The sequence below is a fragment of the Mus pahari genome, chromosome 13, assembly GCF_900095145.1.
Source record: "Mus pahari chromosome 13, PAHARI_EIJ_v1.1, whole genome shotgun sequence".
Classification (NCBI taxonomy): Eukaryota; Metazoa; Chordata; class Mammalia; order Rodentia; family Muridae; genus Mus; species Mus pahari.
The window spans coordinates 29153930-29171846 of NC_034602.1; the positions used below are offsets into that span (position 1 = coordinate 29153930).

A 17917-nucleotide genomic window follows, 5' to 3' on the forward strand; every position below is an offset into this window, starting at 1 on the left:
GGAGGAGGAGGAGGAGGAGGAGGAGGAGGAGGAGGAGGAAAGGGTCCAGTCTCCTTCTCTGCTCACAAGTACCACATCCTTGAGCCAAGCCTCTGGGGGCACACACTTTACCTTCCCACAGGCTGTAGCCTGACCTGAGAATGTCCCTGTGGCCCAGATTCAGGCCTGTCTCCTGTTCTTAGGCCCTTGCTGTGTCCACTGTGAAAGATGGGGCTGTTCTGCCCCCCACATTCACTAATTGCTGTAGATACCTCCTGCCTGTATCCATCTGTGAGGAGTTCTGGAGGTATAGGTGCACTGTGATTCTCAGTCTCTCTCTCTCTCTCTCTCTCTCTCTCTCTCTCTCTCTCTCTCTCTCTCTCTCTCTCCCCCTTTCTCCCCAGAGAACGCAGGCCCCCAGGATGCTAACCTTCCACCAGCCCTATTTTTCTAGAAGCTGTGTCAATAGAGGCCCCAGCAAGCCCACACCCATACATGGGTCTGGAGGCATTTCCTCTCCCGGCTATTGTCCCCACTGCGCGCCCAAACCAGTATCCTGTTTGTCTCAGAAGCTGCTCTCTTGGCTCATGGCCAGGGGGATTTTCTGAGAGCCTCCCCCAATATATGCAGGGCACTCCAGGGCCAACCAGCAGGGGCAAGTACATTTCTGGTCCAGGGCTCTTCAACAGGATCCTCCTAAAGTCTGTACAAAGCAGAGGCCACATGGTTCTGACTTTCCGAGGGCCACCCAAACCCCAATCGGACTCGCTTGAAATCCCTCTGGCAAGACCTGTCACTGTCCTGAGCCTCAGTTTCCCCTCTGCAAAAGACAGAGTTATTTAGCTCTCATAGTTTTGACCCCTGACATGGCTGTAGTATGTTTGAATTGTCATTGCCACGATGCTAAAACTAACTCTTTGGTTAGATCATGCCATAGGGCTTCGTGGCAGTCCAATGAAACTATCATCCAGGTGTCCCCAAAAGGCTTGCTATCAAACAGACTTAGAGAGGCACATTCCTAGGGTCCCACAACTCAGGCCAGCTCTGATACCAGGATCCTCACTCCCTTATCCCCTCATTCTTTGCTGTCTATGTCTAGACAGAGACAGCAGACCCTATTCCTAGGAACCCCAAGAACCAGAACCTACCCAGTGAGGGCTCCAGACCATCTCTGGCTCACGCTTTAAGCACCAAGCAAAAAAGCAGTGGCCCTGTTCCCCTTGTCTGTCCCTCTTCACCACAGAAGTGCTACTGAGTTGTGTTAGGCACTCAAGTGGCCAGTGGTCAGTTGCTCCTCACCCTGCCCTACCTCTCCGTCCTCACCTGCTCCAGGAAAGGAAGCTGCATGGGGGACTCCCTGACAAAGGCCAGCCTTCTGAGGCAGTTGCTCCCGGCCTGCCATTCAGGGTGCTCACCATTCAGGCCAATGAGGACAGAGGTTCACACTGAAGTCATGGGTCCAACTACTATTGTGGACTATCCCCGTGTTTGTAAAATGCAAGGGCAGGATGCAGCTAAGATGCGGGGTAGAGCCATCCCTGGGAGGCTAAGATGCTATTATACCACAACAGGAACAAAGAAAGGTTCCTGGCCTGCCTCCCTCGGTAGACTGTAGGCTTTGAGCTGGTACTCAGCACCCTTGTTCTCCCCAGATATACTCTGAAACTGATTCCATCCCTCTGGGTAGCAGCCCCTGTGTGGCACACTCAAACGCCTCCCTGAGGACAAGTGTGCCATTGGGGCATCTGCTCCAGATCCTACCTATGGGAGAGCCCACATCCTTCCCACTAAGATCCAGCCATGGCTTAAAGCCCCAGAGTTGCGATAGCCCACTGTACTGACTGACACCAGGATGCGGTGACTGACCTGGACAGTGATGGAAGGCCTCAGAGGGAAGGCCAGGAGGAAAACATAGGACTTCCTAAGAGGGGAAATTTCTAGGCCAACTTCTGGAGCTAAACCGGATGACAATGGATTGTGAGGAATCTCCAAGGGGATAGATGAACTCAGAAGGAAAAAAAAAAAAAAGCACTTAAGCCAGGTGTGGTGGCTCATGCTTTTAATTCCAGCACTCAGGAGGAAGAGGCAGGTAGATCTCTGTGAGTTCAAAGCTAGCCTGGTCTACAAAGTGAGTCTAGGACAGCCAGGGCTGGTTACAAACTCTGTCTCCAAAACCAAAATAAACAAAACAAAACAAAAAAAAAAAAAGAAAGAAAAAAACACACTTAAGCCCAGCTGTATCCCACCCAAAAGGCTGAGCCTCTTGCAGCCACTCCCTAACACAGGCAGCTAGGCGAGGCTAAGCACCCTGCCCTGCAGTTAATCTGCAACAGACTATAAATGTTGAGCTCAGGAGAGCAGAGGCCTCCAGCAGAGCCTTAAGATCATTCTAGAACATGAAGACAAGTATACTTTAAGGCTCAGAGAAGAAATGCATTTAGCTTTGCTGACCACCAGGGTCCGGCGTGACTCTGCCATCATAATTGGGCATCAGAGAAATAGCCAAGATAGGCATGGGTACCACCCACCACCACTTTACACAGAAGAGGACCAGGTCTGGCCTGTGAGTGTGGTCTGTCGACTGCTGTATTGGGGCCTTAGAGGAAGCTTCTTCGGTCACATTGGCCTGAATACCTGTGACTCACTCAAGAGAGACCCCTGTGACAGGCTGAGCATGCAAAGGCTTGATGCGGGGCAAATACCAGCTAAGATATGAGATGGCTGCTGAAGAGATGCTGGGAGCAGCTGACTGGATGCAGGAATACAAACCTTCCCTGCTCCACATGGCATGGGAAGCCATCACACCGAGGAGAAAGACAGTAAACCATTGGTTCTCTCACAAGCCGTGGGCTACAGCTAAGGATGGTTGGATGACAGGCAGCACATGGGGAAACTGGCTTGTGGGGAGAACCACCCTCGGCCCCTCACACAGGAAGAAAGGCTTTCAATGTATTTTCATTTCAAGGGGAATTCTTAGAGATCAGCCCTGCCTATATACAGGTAAAGCTTTGGAGATGCAGCCCAGCCTGACCCTCTCTGTGCCAAGACTACCTAGCCCTGAAGCCAATCTGCACCTCAGCAGAGCATCCTACATCTCAACAGAATGACAGATTCCAATTGTACCTTTAAGGCAAGCTCATCCCCAACCCCAACCCTTACCCTGAGGAATGGGCTTGTGGGTCTTGAGCATCCTTTCTGGGGGCATCCTCTGCACACCTATGAATCTGTTCCTCCATGTCTGCTTAGACGCCACTATCTAGGGCAGCACAAACGTGGTGCTGGTGAGCAGCTGCTGTGTGCACATGGATAGGTCCAGAACCCGATCTGCCCAACAGGTTCTGATCTCTTTGTTATGGTTGGCTCTGGCCATTAGAGCCATCTCTGAAAGGAGTGGCTCTTTGCAAAACAAAGGAAGGGGGGAAATGGCAATTGAAGGCTACTCAGGCCAGATGGACAGGCAGACAGGCCACCCAGACTGAGGTTCACAGGAAGCAGTTCCTTTGCCTCTGCCAGATCAAAGACACCTGCTCGCAGCAAAGGACGGCCTCTGTCTAGGTAGTGATACTGGCCAGCGAGGTCTAGCATTGCCCGAAGAAACATTACCCTCTAGCCTGAAACTTAGCAAGCCCACAACCACCTCTCTCCCTAGGATGAGCAGCAGTAGGCTAAGTCCCATGTGTGTGACAATGACTCCCTTCAACAATGCTCTCCATCTTAGGGCAAGGCAGTCATGAGAAGGGCGAGGGTCCTCACACCCCAGAAAAGGAGATGCATACATAGGAAAGAAGATGGCTACAGAGCCAGAGCCATGCCCCCAACCAGCCTGGCAGCACAGCAGCCCATCCTCCACCAGTAAAGAGAACAGGTCTCACAGGATAAAGTCACAGAGCTGGGGGCGGGGGCAGGTCTTTAGACAGTGTGGCCTATGGGTCCTGAGTACACAGAGGAGTGAAAGTAGAGAGTTCTAGACTGGCCAGGCAATGGTGGCACAGCCTTTAGTCCCAGAACTCGAGAGGCAGAGGCAGGTGGATCTCTGAGTTCAAGGCCAGCCAGGGCTACACAGAGAAACCTTGGTTTGAAAAACAAAGCAAAACAACAACAACAATAAAATGTTCTAGACTGGAACCATGCGTGTGCTTCTCAGGGAAGTCATGTCCCAGCTAGTAAATTCAACGCCAGGGAAGACACCAGGTCCCAAGCCCCACAGGTCTCACTTCCTAGAGCCCCTGTGCACCTGAACCCTGTGCAGGCCTTGCCTGGTGGAATTCCTGGCATTTCCTAGAGTTCAGTCACCCCTGGGATGATTTTTGACTATGGCTTATGCAAACATTAACCGGGCCAAGCACAACTCCCCACGGACCTCTGTGAGGAACAAAGTTGTATCAGCTAAGATCTCTTTCTGGAAACTGAGCCACCACCACCACCCCAGGCCACATTACTGCCCTCTAAGGTGGGCATTTCTGCAGCTCTCACCCTTAATGCCAGCCTCGGGCTTTATGGGAGTGTGGAGGCCATAGCCAGGCAAAAACTCTGGTTGTTAAGGAGGCACAGCCCAACTTACTCTCTCAGCCACTCCCCATCTCTCCACTCCCAGCCAAACCTCAAGTGCTGTGCACCCTGTCGCTACACCCAGCAGACACACACCTCAAGCTGCCTGTGCTTCGGTCATGAGCCCAGTGCAAGCTGTGGATGCCAGAGGTCCCTTCCTGGTCTCTCCAACCAAGCGAACTGCGTGTACCTTGTCTTCCTTTGGTCCTGCTCTGATGACAGCTACATGGGAGGAGATTCCTTAGCTGAAGCCCGGGGCTAGGCGTGGCTCCTCCCCGGCTCCTATGTTCTCTTCTGCCTCCTCGGGGGCATCCCACTGGGGTGTGGTGCTAGAGAGACACAGACTGAGTGGCGTCTGCCAGCAGGTCCCTGCTGCGTGCTACTGGTTTGGTCCCAGCAAACCCCAGTGTGAGAGGCACACCTGCACCCTTCACAACCTAGCAGACCAGCTGTGGTGTTTCCCAAGTGATGTAATGGGGGGAGTGGTCAGAGGGATGACTGCTTTGATGCCAGGTCAGGTGTGTACTCTGGGGTCTCCTCTCATCTGCCACAGTGTGGGGCAGTACCTCCGTAAAGCACTATTTGTACAACCTGGTGACAGACACCCATCTCCCACTATTCACTCTGCACACAGTTCTCCTCAGAGGTGACTGGGGAGAACAGGTTCTGGGGTCAACAGCTCAGGTTAGTCCTCTGGGTCAAACTCAGCCTCTAGATCTGCATGGCTCAGCACCTCTAGGCATGAAGGAGGGGACCACGAAGAACGCCAATAGGACTACCGTCATGATACTTCAGCAGGGGGAAGAGTGGAGGACATGGAGCAGTGCTGGGCATGAGAGATGTGGCTGAGCCACATAGCTTGGACCACCCAGCAGAGCTCACAGTCAAATGGCAGTGATAACCATGGGAGACAGGCGGACAGAATAGCACCCCCCCCCCCAAGGCTGGGATGGGGCAGGCAGCTGTAGATAGGTGGAAAGTGTCCTGGAGGTGGGGTGCCCAGACAACTGTGGCTCATGAAATGTGCCTGAACACACTGTCTGAAAGGGTAGGAGATGTACAGATGGGCATGGAGTGGCTGGTGATGCCAGGAATCAGAGGGCACAATTGCTGGACCGATCAACCAACCATGGATAGGTAGATAAACGGATAGGCAGCTAGCTAGATAGAAAGATATATAGATGGATGAAAGGGAAAGAATGGACAGAAAGATAGACAGACAGACAGGTAAGAGAATGAATGATTGGCAGCTCAACAGGACCCCACTGAGATATGACTGTGCAAAGAGGACACAGGCCCTAACTGAAAGAGGACCCAGTGGATTTGGCTAGAGCAATTTGAGCAAGAAACGGAACAACACTGGATGGTAACCCAAGGTTTAATATCTGTTCTTGGTTGCCAGAGAGACTACATCTGGAATTAACTAAAGCTAGGTACACCTGTGAGAGATTTCTTCCTTTTCCTTCCTTCCTTTCTTTCTTCCTTTCTTTCTTTCTTTCTTTCTTCCTTTCTTTTTTTTTAAGGTGTATCTATTTATGTATTTTATATACATGAGTGTTTTATCTTCATGAACACCAGAAGAGGGCATTGGATCCATTACAAATGGTTGTGGGCTACCATGTGGTTGCTGGGAATTGAACTCAGGACCTCTGGAAGTCCATGCTCAATCGCGGAGCCATCTCTCTCCAGTCCCGGGATTTTTTTTTTTCCCTTAATTACAAACTATTTGAAATGGAAAGATCTACTTTTAATCCAGATCTTTTGAGGTGGGAAGACCCACCTTTAATCTTGGCCACACCTTCTGCTGGCAGCCAAGCAGAAGGAAGCAGCTTGCTCTCTTTGCTTGCTTGCTCTCACTTGCTCTGACAAGCTCACCCCTTCACTAGCACTGAAACCTAATTCTTTGGGATTCCAGCTTATACTGAAGACGAACTGACAGATCCTGCCATTTGGACTGAAAAACTACCTCCAGACTTTGCTGGAATAGCTGGAGCACAGATTATACACCAGTCTAATAAATTCCCCTTGTATAGGTATATTAGATATTGAAAAATTATATTCATTTTATCAGTTCAGTGTGAAGTAATGTCCCAAGTCCAACTGGGTATAAACAAGGTTGGCTAGCTAAGTGTGGTGCTTTGAATAAGAATGGTCTCTATAGGCTTATGTATTTGATTTTTTTGTTTGTTTGTTTTTTGTCAGTTTTTGATTTGTTGTGTTTTGTTGTTGTTGTTGTTGTTTTAGGTTTTTTGAGACAGGGTTTCTCCATGTAACCATCCCTGTCCACTGAACTCATTCTGTAGACTAGATTGGCCTGAACTCCACCTGCCTCTGCCTCCCAGTGCTGGGATTAAAGGCATGCTCCACTACCACTGGGCTTATATATTTGAATATTTGGTTCCTAGTTGGTGGATGGTTTAGGAGGATTAGGAGGTGTGCTCTTGAAAGAGGTGTGTCAAGTGGGGGCTGGGATTTAAAGTTTCAAAAGCCCCCAGCAGACCCAGTGTCCTGCCTGTGGATCAGAATGTGAGCTCTGAATGACTGCTCCAATGCCTGCCTGCCTGCCTGCCTGCCTGCCTGCCTGCCTGCCCTCATGTTCCCTGCCACGATGGCGTGGACTCACTTGTGACGCTGTAAGCAAGCCCCCAGTTAAATGCTTTCATTTGTAATTTGCCCTGGTCATGGAGTCTCTTTATAGCCATAGAGAAGTAACTATAACTCTAAGTAAACAGGGGGGAGGGGCCTGCTACCTACTGCATTCCACAAACATTTGTTGCTCCCCTACCCTGACAGCAAGAGACCTGACAATTATTCCCTAAGTGCAGCACACATGGTGAGCTCCCCAGGACAGAGTAGAGGGGATCGGAGCAACCTTACCTCTCAGACCTTTGGCCAGCAAGGGGCCAAAAGCAGAGTCCTGGAAACCCACTGCCCAATCCCACAAACTTAGACAAATCCTGTTGTGTATGGTACCCTCACTCCGCTCAGCTGTCAGGAAAGTCTCTGAGGACTCCATTCAGATTCTTGAGCAGGGAGGGTCTCGGAGGGTGGATAGGAGTCAGGGTGCTGGGCCACGTGAGCCTCACGGTGGACAAGTACTGAGTGGAGGGAGGTGGAGGTGAGCAGACGCCATGGTGAGACGCATCTGCAATGGCAGCTCCAGTCCTCTTTTACCCCGGAGGTCCTGTGGCCCACAGTGGAGACAAGAAACTAAGTGGATAACAGCCTTCCCCAGAGACTACATTAGAGCAACCGTCGTCAAAGGGGGACTGACGTCCCCATTCCTGTCTAGTACCTTAAAACATGACACGATGTTGACTGAGCTCAAGACCTCCCATCCTTCTCTCCGAGGCTAGATCAGCAACCCTGACATCTGCCACTTCATCCTTGGCAGGCAGCCAAGATCAGAGTGCCGCCAGGTCGCCAACACTCGTAATCACAATTGCGTTCACCTTTGGCCAGCAGCCCCATTCCTGGGTACTCATTTTCAGATTGCTGCCTCTGGTGTGGGGATAGGTGCCAAGCCAGCTGTTGACAACACCAGCGCCTTGGAAATAGCCTGGGTGTCAGATAAGTCACACTCCCTCCCACACTGCATAGCAAGGGCAGTGATAAAGAACTGGAGTTTTCTCCGTCTGCCCACGAGGTATGCCGTGGAGACACACCAGACAGGCAGTAGGGCAACAGCAGTCTCGTGCCACCTGGACACTCAAGCACACACCTCTCCCCTGCACGGGAGAAGAGACCAACCTAGGCAGCAGAGCGTGGGGCCAGCAGAGGGACTGTCTGTCCCAGGGGAGCTCTGGGGACTTTGGAATGAAACCATCTAATGGCATTGTGGCAGTGAGTGTGGCACCTCGGTACTCTCAGGAGACGCTGGCCATCAAGGCACAAGGAGTAAATCTCAGTGGACACACAAATCAGGAGGACAAGGGACACCCCAGGACATGTAGGCAAAATAAATAGACAGACAGACCAATCCAATGGGTTACAGATGCATGGTAGATATTGTTAAGAGCTGAAAGGGGGAGGGGGAGGGGTCCAGGGACAGAATAGGACCTTTGGGGATTTGAATGTGGGGAGGCCTCCAGTTGAGTTAACACCTACACTAGGTCCTGAGTGATGATCCCTTGGGTTGGTCACTTTTTTGTCAGTTTAACAGAAGAAAAGAAGGAACCTCACTTGAGACAGTGCCTCCGTGAGACTGGCCTGTAGGCAACTCTGTGGGGGCATTGTTCTGATTGGTGATCCATGTGGGTGGTACCAGGTCTTGGCAGGGGTTCCTGGGATATTTAAGAAAGCAAACTGGTGAGTCTGAGTAGTGCACGCCTTTCATCCCAGTGTTCAAGAGGTAGAAGCAGGCAGATCTCTGTGAGTTCAAGGCCAGCCTGGTCTCTGCCTAGGGAGTTCTAGAGCAGCCAGGGCTACAGACTCTCAAAACGAGAAAGAAAGAAGTAAAAAGAAAAAAGCAGGATTCTCCCATGGCATCTGCTCTAGTTGCTGCTTCCAGGTCCCTGGCTGGGCTTCCCTGAATGATGGACAGCTATAAGCCGTAAGACGAAGTCACGCCTTTCCTCAAGGAGTGGCTTTTGGTCCTGGGGTTTGTCACAACCAGAGAAACCCTGACATCCCTGCACCAAACCTTCGTGATACTGGACATCAACAACAGGAGACAGAGGGCTGTTCAGGGACTCCCTGCCCTGCCTTCATCTGACAACTTCCAAATACTGACGTCTGTATGGATCTCAGTCAGGAGAAGGAGAGATGGATTTTGGAGGGCAAATGACTGAGACCTGGAGATGAGCACATTGGATGGGATCCTGCTGAAGGACCTACTCAGGGCCACAGCTTCTTATGCAGTTAACCACAGACACTTAGGGCAGAGCCTGGGACTCTCTTACAGTCCGGAAGCATCGGGGAAACTGAGGCAGGCTTGTGAAATAGTACCTTGTTCCAAACTTGTGTGATTGTGAACTCTGCTGGGCTCCCGGAAGACGGAGACCCACCCTTCACCGTGAACAAAGTTCTGTTGAGGTCAGGCTGCTCCTACACAATGCACATAGACCACACATGCTCCAGTCCTCAGGGCGGGGAAAGAGGAGACAAACCCGGACTTAGGACGCTCACAGACAAACAGATTCTCAAGAGGTCTACCCCCCTTTCCCTAGGGCCTGAGCTGGCCTTCTCAGCTTCTGTACAAAGTCCACACACTCACCAGCCCTGACCAGCCTTAAATTCCAAGGGCTAACAGATCCACTCAGCAGGAGTACTCTTGTACCTGGGAAGGTGGGATGGGGGAGGGTGTCAGACCCCTTCTCATTACTGTCCTACTGTCCCCAGGGGCTGGCAGCTGGCAGGAACTTCAGCCCCTGGGGAAAAGAGGGCTGTGCTGGGGTGAGAATAATGGGAGTTTGAGAGCAAAACGCAAGATGCCCCTGTCTTTGGTGCTGGTGTCCAGCAGGTGGAGGAAAATGTAAAGGTGGTCAGCTTCCAGCCCCCAGCCCAGGACTCCTGCTTCATCCACAGGGCACCACTGTACTGTGGTCACTAACCACATGCACACACTGCTCTGGGCAGCCACAGTACACCCCAGCATACAGATGGGGAAAAAGAAGTTCAGAGAAGTAGAGTTGCCCAAAGACACTCATCCAGCAAGTGTGAGACTAAGGACATCAGACTGGGACTGAGGCCAGACGACATCAACAGCTTCCTCTAGAATTCCACCACTCCACAAGGCACTGAACCCAGTCTGGCTCTTACAATAGTGGGGAGATCACACCCTCTACTTCATACCTCCCTGTCTGCCCTGGCAGGGCCCGGTTCCACTCACTTTTCAGATTGAGAAATACCAGGGCCCCTTTCCTTGACCACAACCACCCGAAACCTGTCCTCTCTGCTGCTCCAGATCAGACCAGTTCAAGTGTTTATCATCCCAAGTTCAGTCTCTCTAGTCCTCACCTGTTCTCATAGGTGAGCAGATTGTAGGTCTCTCCTAGAGCAAACCCAGCAGAGCCGTCCTTGACGTACCTTTCCAGTAGAGCAGAGGCTTCCAGGAGGAAGGGTGGGTTGGGGAAGTAAGGGGGATCCAGGCCTCCTCTACCTGCGCTGGATGAATGTCTCAGGCCCCAGGAGGCAGCAGAACAGGCCCTGCCCAGGCCGCTGGGCTCCAATCAGACAACCTGAGTCATCAGCAGCCTGGGCCCGCCCTGCTGGGAAGGGGCCAGCCTCCTTCTGACCTTCCTCCTCCTTATCAGCCATCAGAAGAATGTCAGCTCCTGGTCAGCATTCCCCTGGTGGGTGCGGAGGAGCAGTTTAAGAGCTTGTCCTAAGATTTTGGGGATGTGAGAGGGACTCACACATCAGAGAGTCGACGGGCAGGCCGTTGGGACAGCCACCAGAGGAATGGCTGTGCTAGGGTGCAGACAGCTCAGCCTAGTGATTAAAGCTGGAACTGAGAAGACTGATGAGGGAGTTTAGCAAGCCCTGATTGAGCACTTACAGAAGAGTTCCAGGCCCCGTGTAGCACCAGCAAAGGTGGGCAGATCTCCCACGTGGTGTCCCGAGAAACTATGGTCAAACATGGATGTCCCTAAGGTTAGATCCTGGGCCGGTCACTTGCTTCGTGAAAATGACTAATTAGGATTCTTCTTAAGAGCTGCTAAATGATCCTCACCATCAGGAGTCTTTGAATCGCTGCTCTAAGAAGCACTCCTGCCAGCAGAGAATCGGCAGGTGGCTGTCACCCGGGGCATCCCTGCCCCCTGGGGCCCCCTAGCCACCAGGGTGGGGCTGCTGCCTCCTGACTGGCTGGGTGGGTGTCACAGCCAAGGATGTTTCTCAACCATTCTCAGCATCCCTTTCTTCCAAGGAACCCCAGCGTGGGGGAGTGGATGCTTTAGTAAATGGGGAGGATTTGGCCTCATGTGGGCGTGCACAAGCTTTTTATCAGTCATCCTGCGGAGTCTGACTCTTATTGTGGTTCCTATGTGTGTGTGTGTGTGTGTGTGTGTGTGTGTGTGTGTGTGTGTGGTGGGGTGTGGGGCAGCTCAGCAGGGAGGCAGGAAACACCTGACACTCCGCTGGCCACTCAGTCTTCCTCACCTGTATGAATGGACTAACACGAGCCAATGTGATTCCAGCCGCGTGGCAGTTCTCCTCTTTGCTTTTGTTTAGGATTTACATGAGATTCGCCCTCAGACCCACATTGATCCCATGCACTCAGCGACCCCTCACACCGTCCCTCTGGCCAGGACTTGCCTCCCCGCTGCACTCTGTGTGTACATGCCCACGCTTCCAAAGCTGCTCCAGGACCTGGGATTCTGCCAACCCTAGCCAGCAGCAATCCAGCTCTGCGGTGTGACGCTAGAGAACATCCCCACCTGGGCTGGCTAGTGGACTGCTGGCCGACACCCTGCACAGACAGGTAGGGCCGAACCTATGTGACTTAGAGATCATCCCCTCCCCCTAGTGAGACTGATAGGAACTGGTGGCCCTGGAGTCTGCACTATCATTAGCTCAGTGGCCCAGCCCGGGGCCTTAGAAAAGCGCAGTCCAACCCACTTTCTCCCTCTCCAAGGCCTTGCATCACCAGGCACCTTGCTGGGTGCCTGCCTCCCTGTGCCTGCAGTTTGGGTGTCTCCTGACCCACAAGGTCTTCAAAGCTTGTCCCTTTTCCGGGCTCACAGATTGGCTGGAGCAGTGGAATTACAGGAAGAAGTACCTTCCTGGAGGGCCTGGAACGGGGGTGGGGACCGCAGCAGAACAATCCCTGTGGCTCCAACTTAGCAGGACGGTGATGACTTCCCCCTCTGAAGGGTAGGCCCACGAGACTCATCTGTGCTTGGAGGCCCAGTCCTCTGCCTCCCTGACCTGACCGGTCCCCTCACAGGGTCCAGCCTCATCAGCAGTCCACACCTTTGCTCCGGGCTCCATAGCAGATGACAGGTGCCTCTCTGAGTCTAGGTTCCACTCTGTGGAGTGGAGGGACTGGACCTAAAGTAAGTACCATTCTGCCAGAGCCCTGTGGAACCTCTGGCACTAGAGCAGGTGCCCTCCTTGACTTCCAGATTGTCACAGCATCCTATATAGTGCCCCCTACCTTGTCCCCAGGCCACTGTGTGCTGAGGGGCACAGAGCAGGGGACGAGCCATGAACCACACCCCTTCTCACGTTCCAGAGTTCTGGCTGTGAACTCCTTGCAGCAGCCCCACCCTGCACCTTCGTCCTTTAAGCTAACTTGGCTGGGCTCGGCATTTGCAGGGAAGAGCCAGGACATGGAACATCTGCCTACAATGACCGGCTCTGTAGAGCTTGACTTCATTTAAAACATGCATCTTTTGCACAAGTCCTAAAGCTGCTCTTAACCTAAAGGCCATACTGGTATTTAAAATAAAGCCAAGAGCTGGGTGGGGTGCACGCCCCCCCTTTTTTTAAAGATGTATTTATTTATGTATATAGGTACACTGTAGCTGTACAGATGGTTGTGAGCCTTCGTGTGGTTGTTGGACTACGGTCAACCCCACTCCCTCTGGTCGGCCTTGCTTGCTCCAGCCTAAAGATTTATTTATTGTTATAAATAAGTACACTGTAGCTGTCTTCAGACACGCCAGAAGAGGGCGTCAAGTCTCATTAGGGATGGTTGTGAGCCACCATATGATGTTGGTATTTGAACTCAGGACCTTCGGAAGAGCAGTCAGTGCTCTTACTTGCTGAGCCATCTTGCCAGCCCCAGGGGTGCATGCCTTTAATCCCAGCACTGGAGGCAGAGGCAGAGGCAGAGGCAGAGGCAGAGGCAGAGGCAGAGGCAGAGGCAGAGGCAGAGGCAGAGGCAGAGGCAGAGGCANTGACAAGACCCTCGGGGGGGGGGGGGGGGGGGGGAGGGGGGGGGGGGGGGGGGAGGCAGAGGCAGAGGCAGAGGCAGAGGCAGAGGCAGAGGCAGAGGCAGAGGCAGAGGCAGAGGCAGAGGCAGAGGCAGAGGCATGTAGATTTCCGTGAGTTTTAATGCCAGCCTGGTTACATAGTGAATTCTAGTACAGCCAGGGAGAGACCTTGTTTCAAACAAACAAAACAAAACAAGAAATGTAAAACCACGTTCACTTTTTTCTGTCCAGGCCTTGCCCCCAAAGTACTGGTCAAGACACCCTGATTGTCTGTGCTGCTCCTGGGGACAGCGTTTCAGATGTTGCTACCCACCTGAGGTGGATCCGGCCCCCACCCATATTGTAAGCACCTGCATCACTGATCCAGAGAGTCACTATGTCCTTCACAAGCTCCTCTCCCAGTCACCTCTGTTTCCTATCTCTAGCCTGCTTGCTTCTCTGAGGGACATTTATGCTGCCCGGTGTCAGTATCCTAGTCTGGTGAGGATGGTCCTGTCCTGGTCTGCCACGTCTTTCCAAGTGGAAACCTGGACGACGAACAGGTGCTAGGCTGAAGGACCAGGACAAGGCTAGAACCCCCTGTGCTGAGAACTGACTCCTTCAAGTTGTCCTCTGATCCCACACCTTGTGCAGTCACACATGGACAGAACTCACATCTATTACCGAGTGGCCTTGATAAAGGTTGAAGGATGGAGACGGGCTGCTTGATGAAGCAAGGGCAGAATTCTTCGCCAGTTCTCCTCCTGTGTGTTCCTGGCACTATGAATTTGGACCATGTGACCTCAGGCAGGGTCCTCGCCCTCTCTGAGTCTGAGTATCCCTGACTGAAATGGGTCAGGCCTGTTTTCCTGTTCCCTGCCTGTGGCCTGCTGGGTTTCAGCTTTTCCCAGTCTAACCTCTCAAGGAGTCCGACGCTGCCCTAACGCTACCTATCAATCAAGCCCTCTGTTTGAAGGCTGCAGCCCTGCCTCTAAGGAGTTTTCAGCCAAGGCCTTGCAGTTCCCCAACTCTGGCCTATTACCTACCTCACGGGCAGCTGCCCTGAAAGGCCAGATCCTTCCAAGGACTGGGGAGATAGGCTGTGGGAGAATCAGGAGACTTTCTGGGGCCATACAACCACTCCTGAATGCCACTTGTGTGACCCAGGAAGCCAAGCCACAGGCTAGGTGGGGCAAGAAACAGGAGAGGGGCAGGATACATTGCAATTTGCAGTGTGGCACGGTGGCTCCCTTCCCTGAGGCCTGGCCCTCCAGAGTCTTTGTGTTAGCTAGCTCGTGCCTCTGCTCCTAGCCCTGGCCTCTGAGGGGCTGTGCAGGCACCTCTGTCCGGTTAAGCAGCCTTAGAGAGCAGTTTCTTGGAAGGAAGCAGGTTCCCTGTAAAATGGTTAGACACAACCCTCACTTTGGCAAAAGGTATTGTGTTAGGAACTACCCACATTCCAGAACCAGGTTCCCCCTCCCCCCAATCTGCCTTCAGCGACTCAGTGCCAGCAGCCACATCATCACCGGCCAAATTCTACACATTTCCATGAGCGGTGTACCCTTCAGAAAGCCCTGCTACCACCTCCCACCTGCCTTTTTCTCTCAGGTCCCCACACAGAGCCAGCTCCCCCCCCCCCAAAAAAAATAAATCTGTGACATGATGTGATCTTTGAGGCATTCCTTGACCCTGATCTGCCAAGATACGCTAACACTTTGCTGCCTAAAACATTCTGGAATCCAGAGTGGTCGAGCAAAGAAAATCCCATTCTTACTGTGTACCTGCAGAGCATGGTAGATGGACCAGGTTATTGGGTCCCAGTGTGGTCACACGACCGTGTAACCCTGGAAGTTCCCTCCCTTGGGCCAATAATTTATTCACCTGTGCAAAGGGGACAGGAAAGAGGGTCAGTGAGGGGTTACAAGGAGTTTATGAGACTCCACAATCCAGCTCACAGGTTAGACATCCCTCGCTACCCTCTACTGCAGTGTATACCTCGGCCTCCAGAGTACATAGAGTAAGAGTGTTCAGGCCTGGTTTTTTTTTTTTTTTTTTTTTTTTTTCGTTTTTTGAGGCAGGGTTTCTCTGTGTAGCCCTGGCTGTCCTGGAACTCACTCTGTAGACCAGGCTGGCCTCGAACTCAGAAATTCGCTTGCCTCTGCCTCTCAAGTGCTGGAATTAAAGGCGTGGGCCACCACCGCCCAGCTTGAAAGAGTTTTTAAATTGCCCCCTTTTAGAGACAAAGTATCATGATGTTGCCCAGCCCAGCCTTGAACTCATAGACTCAAGGATACCTCCTGCCTCTGCCTCCTGAACACTTAGAGACAGATACCTGGCAAGGCACCCGGCTTTTTCTGTACTCTACACATAGTCATTCAACTATCCCTGCAACAATAAAATCCACCTGCCTCCTCTTCAACAGACGCTCATGACTGAAATCTCCTCAGCTGAGTGCTGACGTCCTGTGGTCAGAGCCCAGGAAGGGCAAGCACTTGGCTTCTTCTCACCTGGTCCCAGCCTTTTCCCTTGAAGATCTGTTGATTTTCAAGTTCGGTGCCCTGTCCGTCCCTGCTCTTTCTATCCCTGTGTCTCTCTCCCCCACTGTCCTCTGGTGAAGGCGTTACCATACATCATCTGAGCCAGGGTCCAAGCTGTAGGGACAACAGCACAGATTCTCTGAGCAGATCACTTTAAGTGACAGCGACAAGGACCCTGAGTTTGGGACCCTGAGCATAGCCTTCTGACTCCGTACATACACATAAGAAATCGGGCTGTGGCCATCCAAGCAATCCCTTTCATGTCACCTGCCGGGCCACACAGCTAACCATCTGGGCGGCGCTTCTGATTATGGGTCATGTCAGTAGTGCTTTGGTGGCTTTCTGGAGACCTGAAGTGTTAGTTAGAAGTCAGTTTGTTGACTATGACTACTGAAGCTGGTTATCCCTAAGCTGGTTATCCCTAAGATTTAAAAAGGGTGAGCCACGAAGGCCTTGTGGTCCCTGCCACCTACCCCTGAGCACCTAAAACCCCAATGCCTAGAAGACGGCAAAGAGCATCTTGGTCCAGGGAGCAGCCTGATGAGTCCATGCTGATGTCCGACCCTGGCTGGCAGGCTGACACCTCCTAGAGCCTGTATCCTATCTCACTTTTCTGTTGCATCCATCCAGGCCCAAAGGACCCAACGCTGCTGTCGCCGTCCCACCAGAGGTGTCCAACTCAGGGACTCGAATGCAGTGTGGTCCTTCTATTGGCCGCAGCGTCCCAGAGATGGGGAAGGTGAAAGGACACATGGATACCCTAGTCTGGAGCAAGAGATCATACCTTCTTTGCTGCAAACTGGGAGCCTGTTCTGAGGCCCCCTCCTCCCACGGCTGTGTGGACAATATTGTGGAGTATATTAGCAGTGAAGGGAAGTTTGTGGGGGCTCTGTGGGAATTTTTAAAAGCCCTGTGGGGTGGGAGTCTGGGTACTATCTTATTGAGGACGTGTACTTGGTACTGGGGTGCAGGGAGCACTATCTGGCACTTGCTGCCTTTTGCTCCCCCCCCATCCCGAACCCTTCCTGGAGCAGGACATTTCCTCATTTCTTCTAGCCCTAGAGAGAGGGGTCAGGTCATCCAGGCGTCCAGGACTTCCCTGAGTTTATCTGGCAGAGGAAAGAACACACAAGAGGTGGGGAGCCTGGGATGTTTGGCACTTAGGCAGAAGCAATCCAAACCTCGAGCCATTGGAGGGAGGCCCTGCTAAGGATGCTTAAGCACGCTGGCATTCATTCATTTCAATGGTGTAACCCTCCCGATTTGGTGGGGGTGGGGCTTAGGGATGGTGCTAGCAATGCGCAAAGCTCAAGTCCAGGTGGCTCAAACAGAAAGGTTTCCGTTGGCTCTGGCCCTAGTAGTCCAGATGTAGGTCTCAGGACTGGCTTGATCAAGGGGCTCTGGGTGCTTCATCACTCTTCCAAGATGCCCTGAGTGTGACTTTCTTCTTAGGCTGACTTCCCATGAAGAGACAACTATGGCAATGGTTGCCTCAGGTACCTCCTATTTCCAATTGTCCTGACCAGGAGGGGCACCACTGGAAACATCTTGAAGGTTAAAAGACACTTTTCCTCAGCTAGCTGGGCTCCCAGCTGCCTGGCTTGGGTCCTACAGCCTTCTGGATAGAATCCTATATGTCCTAGGGCGCTGGGTGCTGGTTAATGTGGTTAGGAGCCCTCTTCACGGACTGAGCCCATCCTGTAACCGTCCAGAACCATCTGAGCTAGACATGGGGCTGGCACACTGCTGAGTCCTGAACTGTGTTTCAGGCGGGGCACCACCAGAAACAGGGGAAGTGGGAGTCAGGAAACTAGGGAACCAGCCAGGAGACAAGGAGACACTAAGGAACTTCCCACCCCATCCTGAGCCTACGCACACCATGTTCACAGGTTAGGAACACCCAGGCACCAAGACCTCAGAATTGGGAAGTAACCCAGCAGGAAACTGTCCCCTCCATTCTGTTCCTCCAGAGCAGGGGCCTGGTTTCTGTTTGGC

General features: G+C 52.5%; 1 protein-coding gene across 3 annotated transcripts in view; it reads right to left on the bottom strand.

Annotated features, from left to right (window-relative positions):
• The window catches only part of Sh3tc1 (SH3 domain and tetratricopeptide repeats 1), a 44333-nt gene extending 33704 nt beyond the window's left edge, over positions 1 to 10629 (bottom strand). The window contains exon 1 of one of the 3 annotated variants that reach the window (XM_029545288.1): positions 10555 to 10629. Coding sequence is in view for 1 of the 3 variants with exons in the window: in XM_029545287.1 (XP_029401147.1) it covers positions 10486 to 10495 (10 nt within the window). In the remaining 2 variants the exon portion in view is untranslated. The other 2 variants (XM_029545287.1, XM_029545289.1) reach the window with 2 other exon arrangements.
• Positions 10630 to 17917: the final 7288 nt, after the last annotated feature.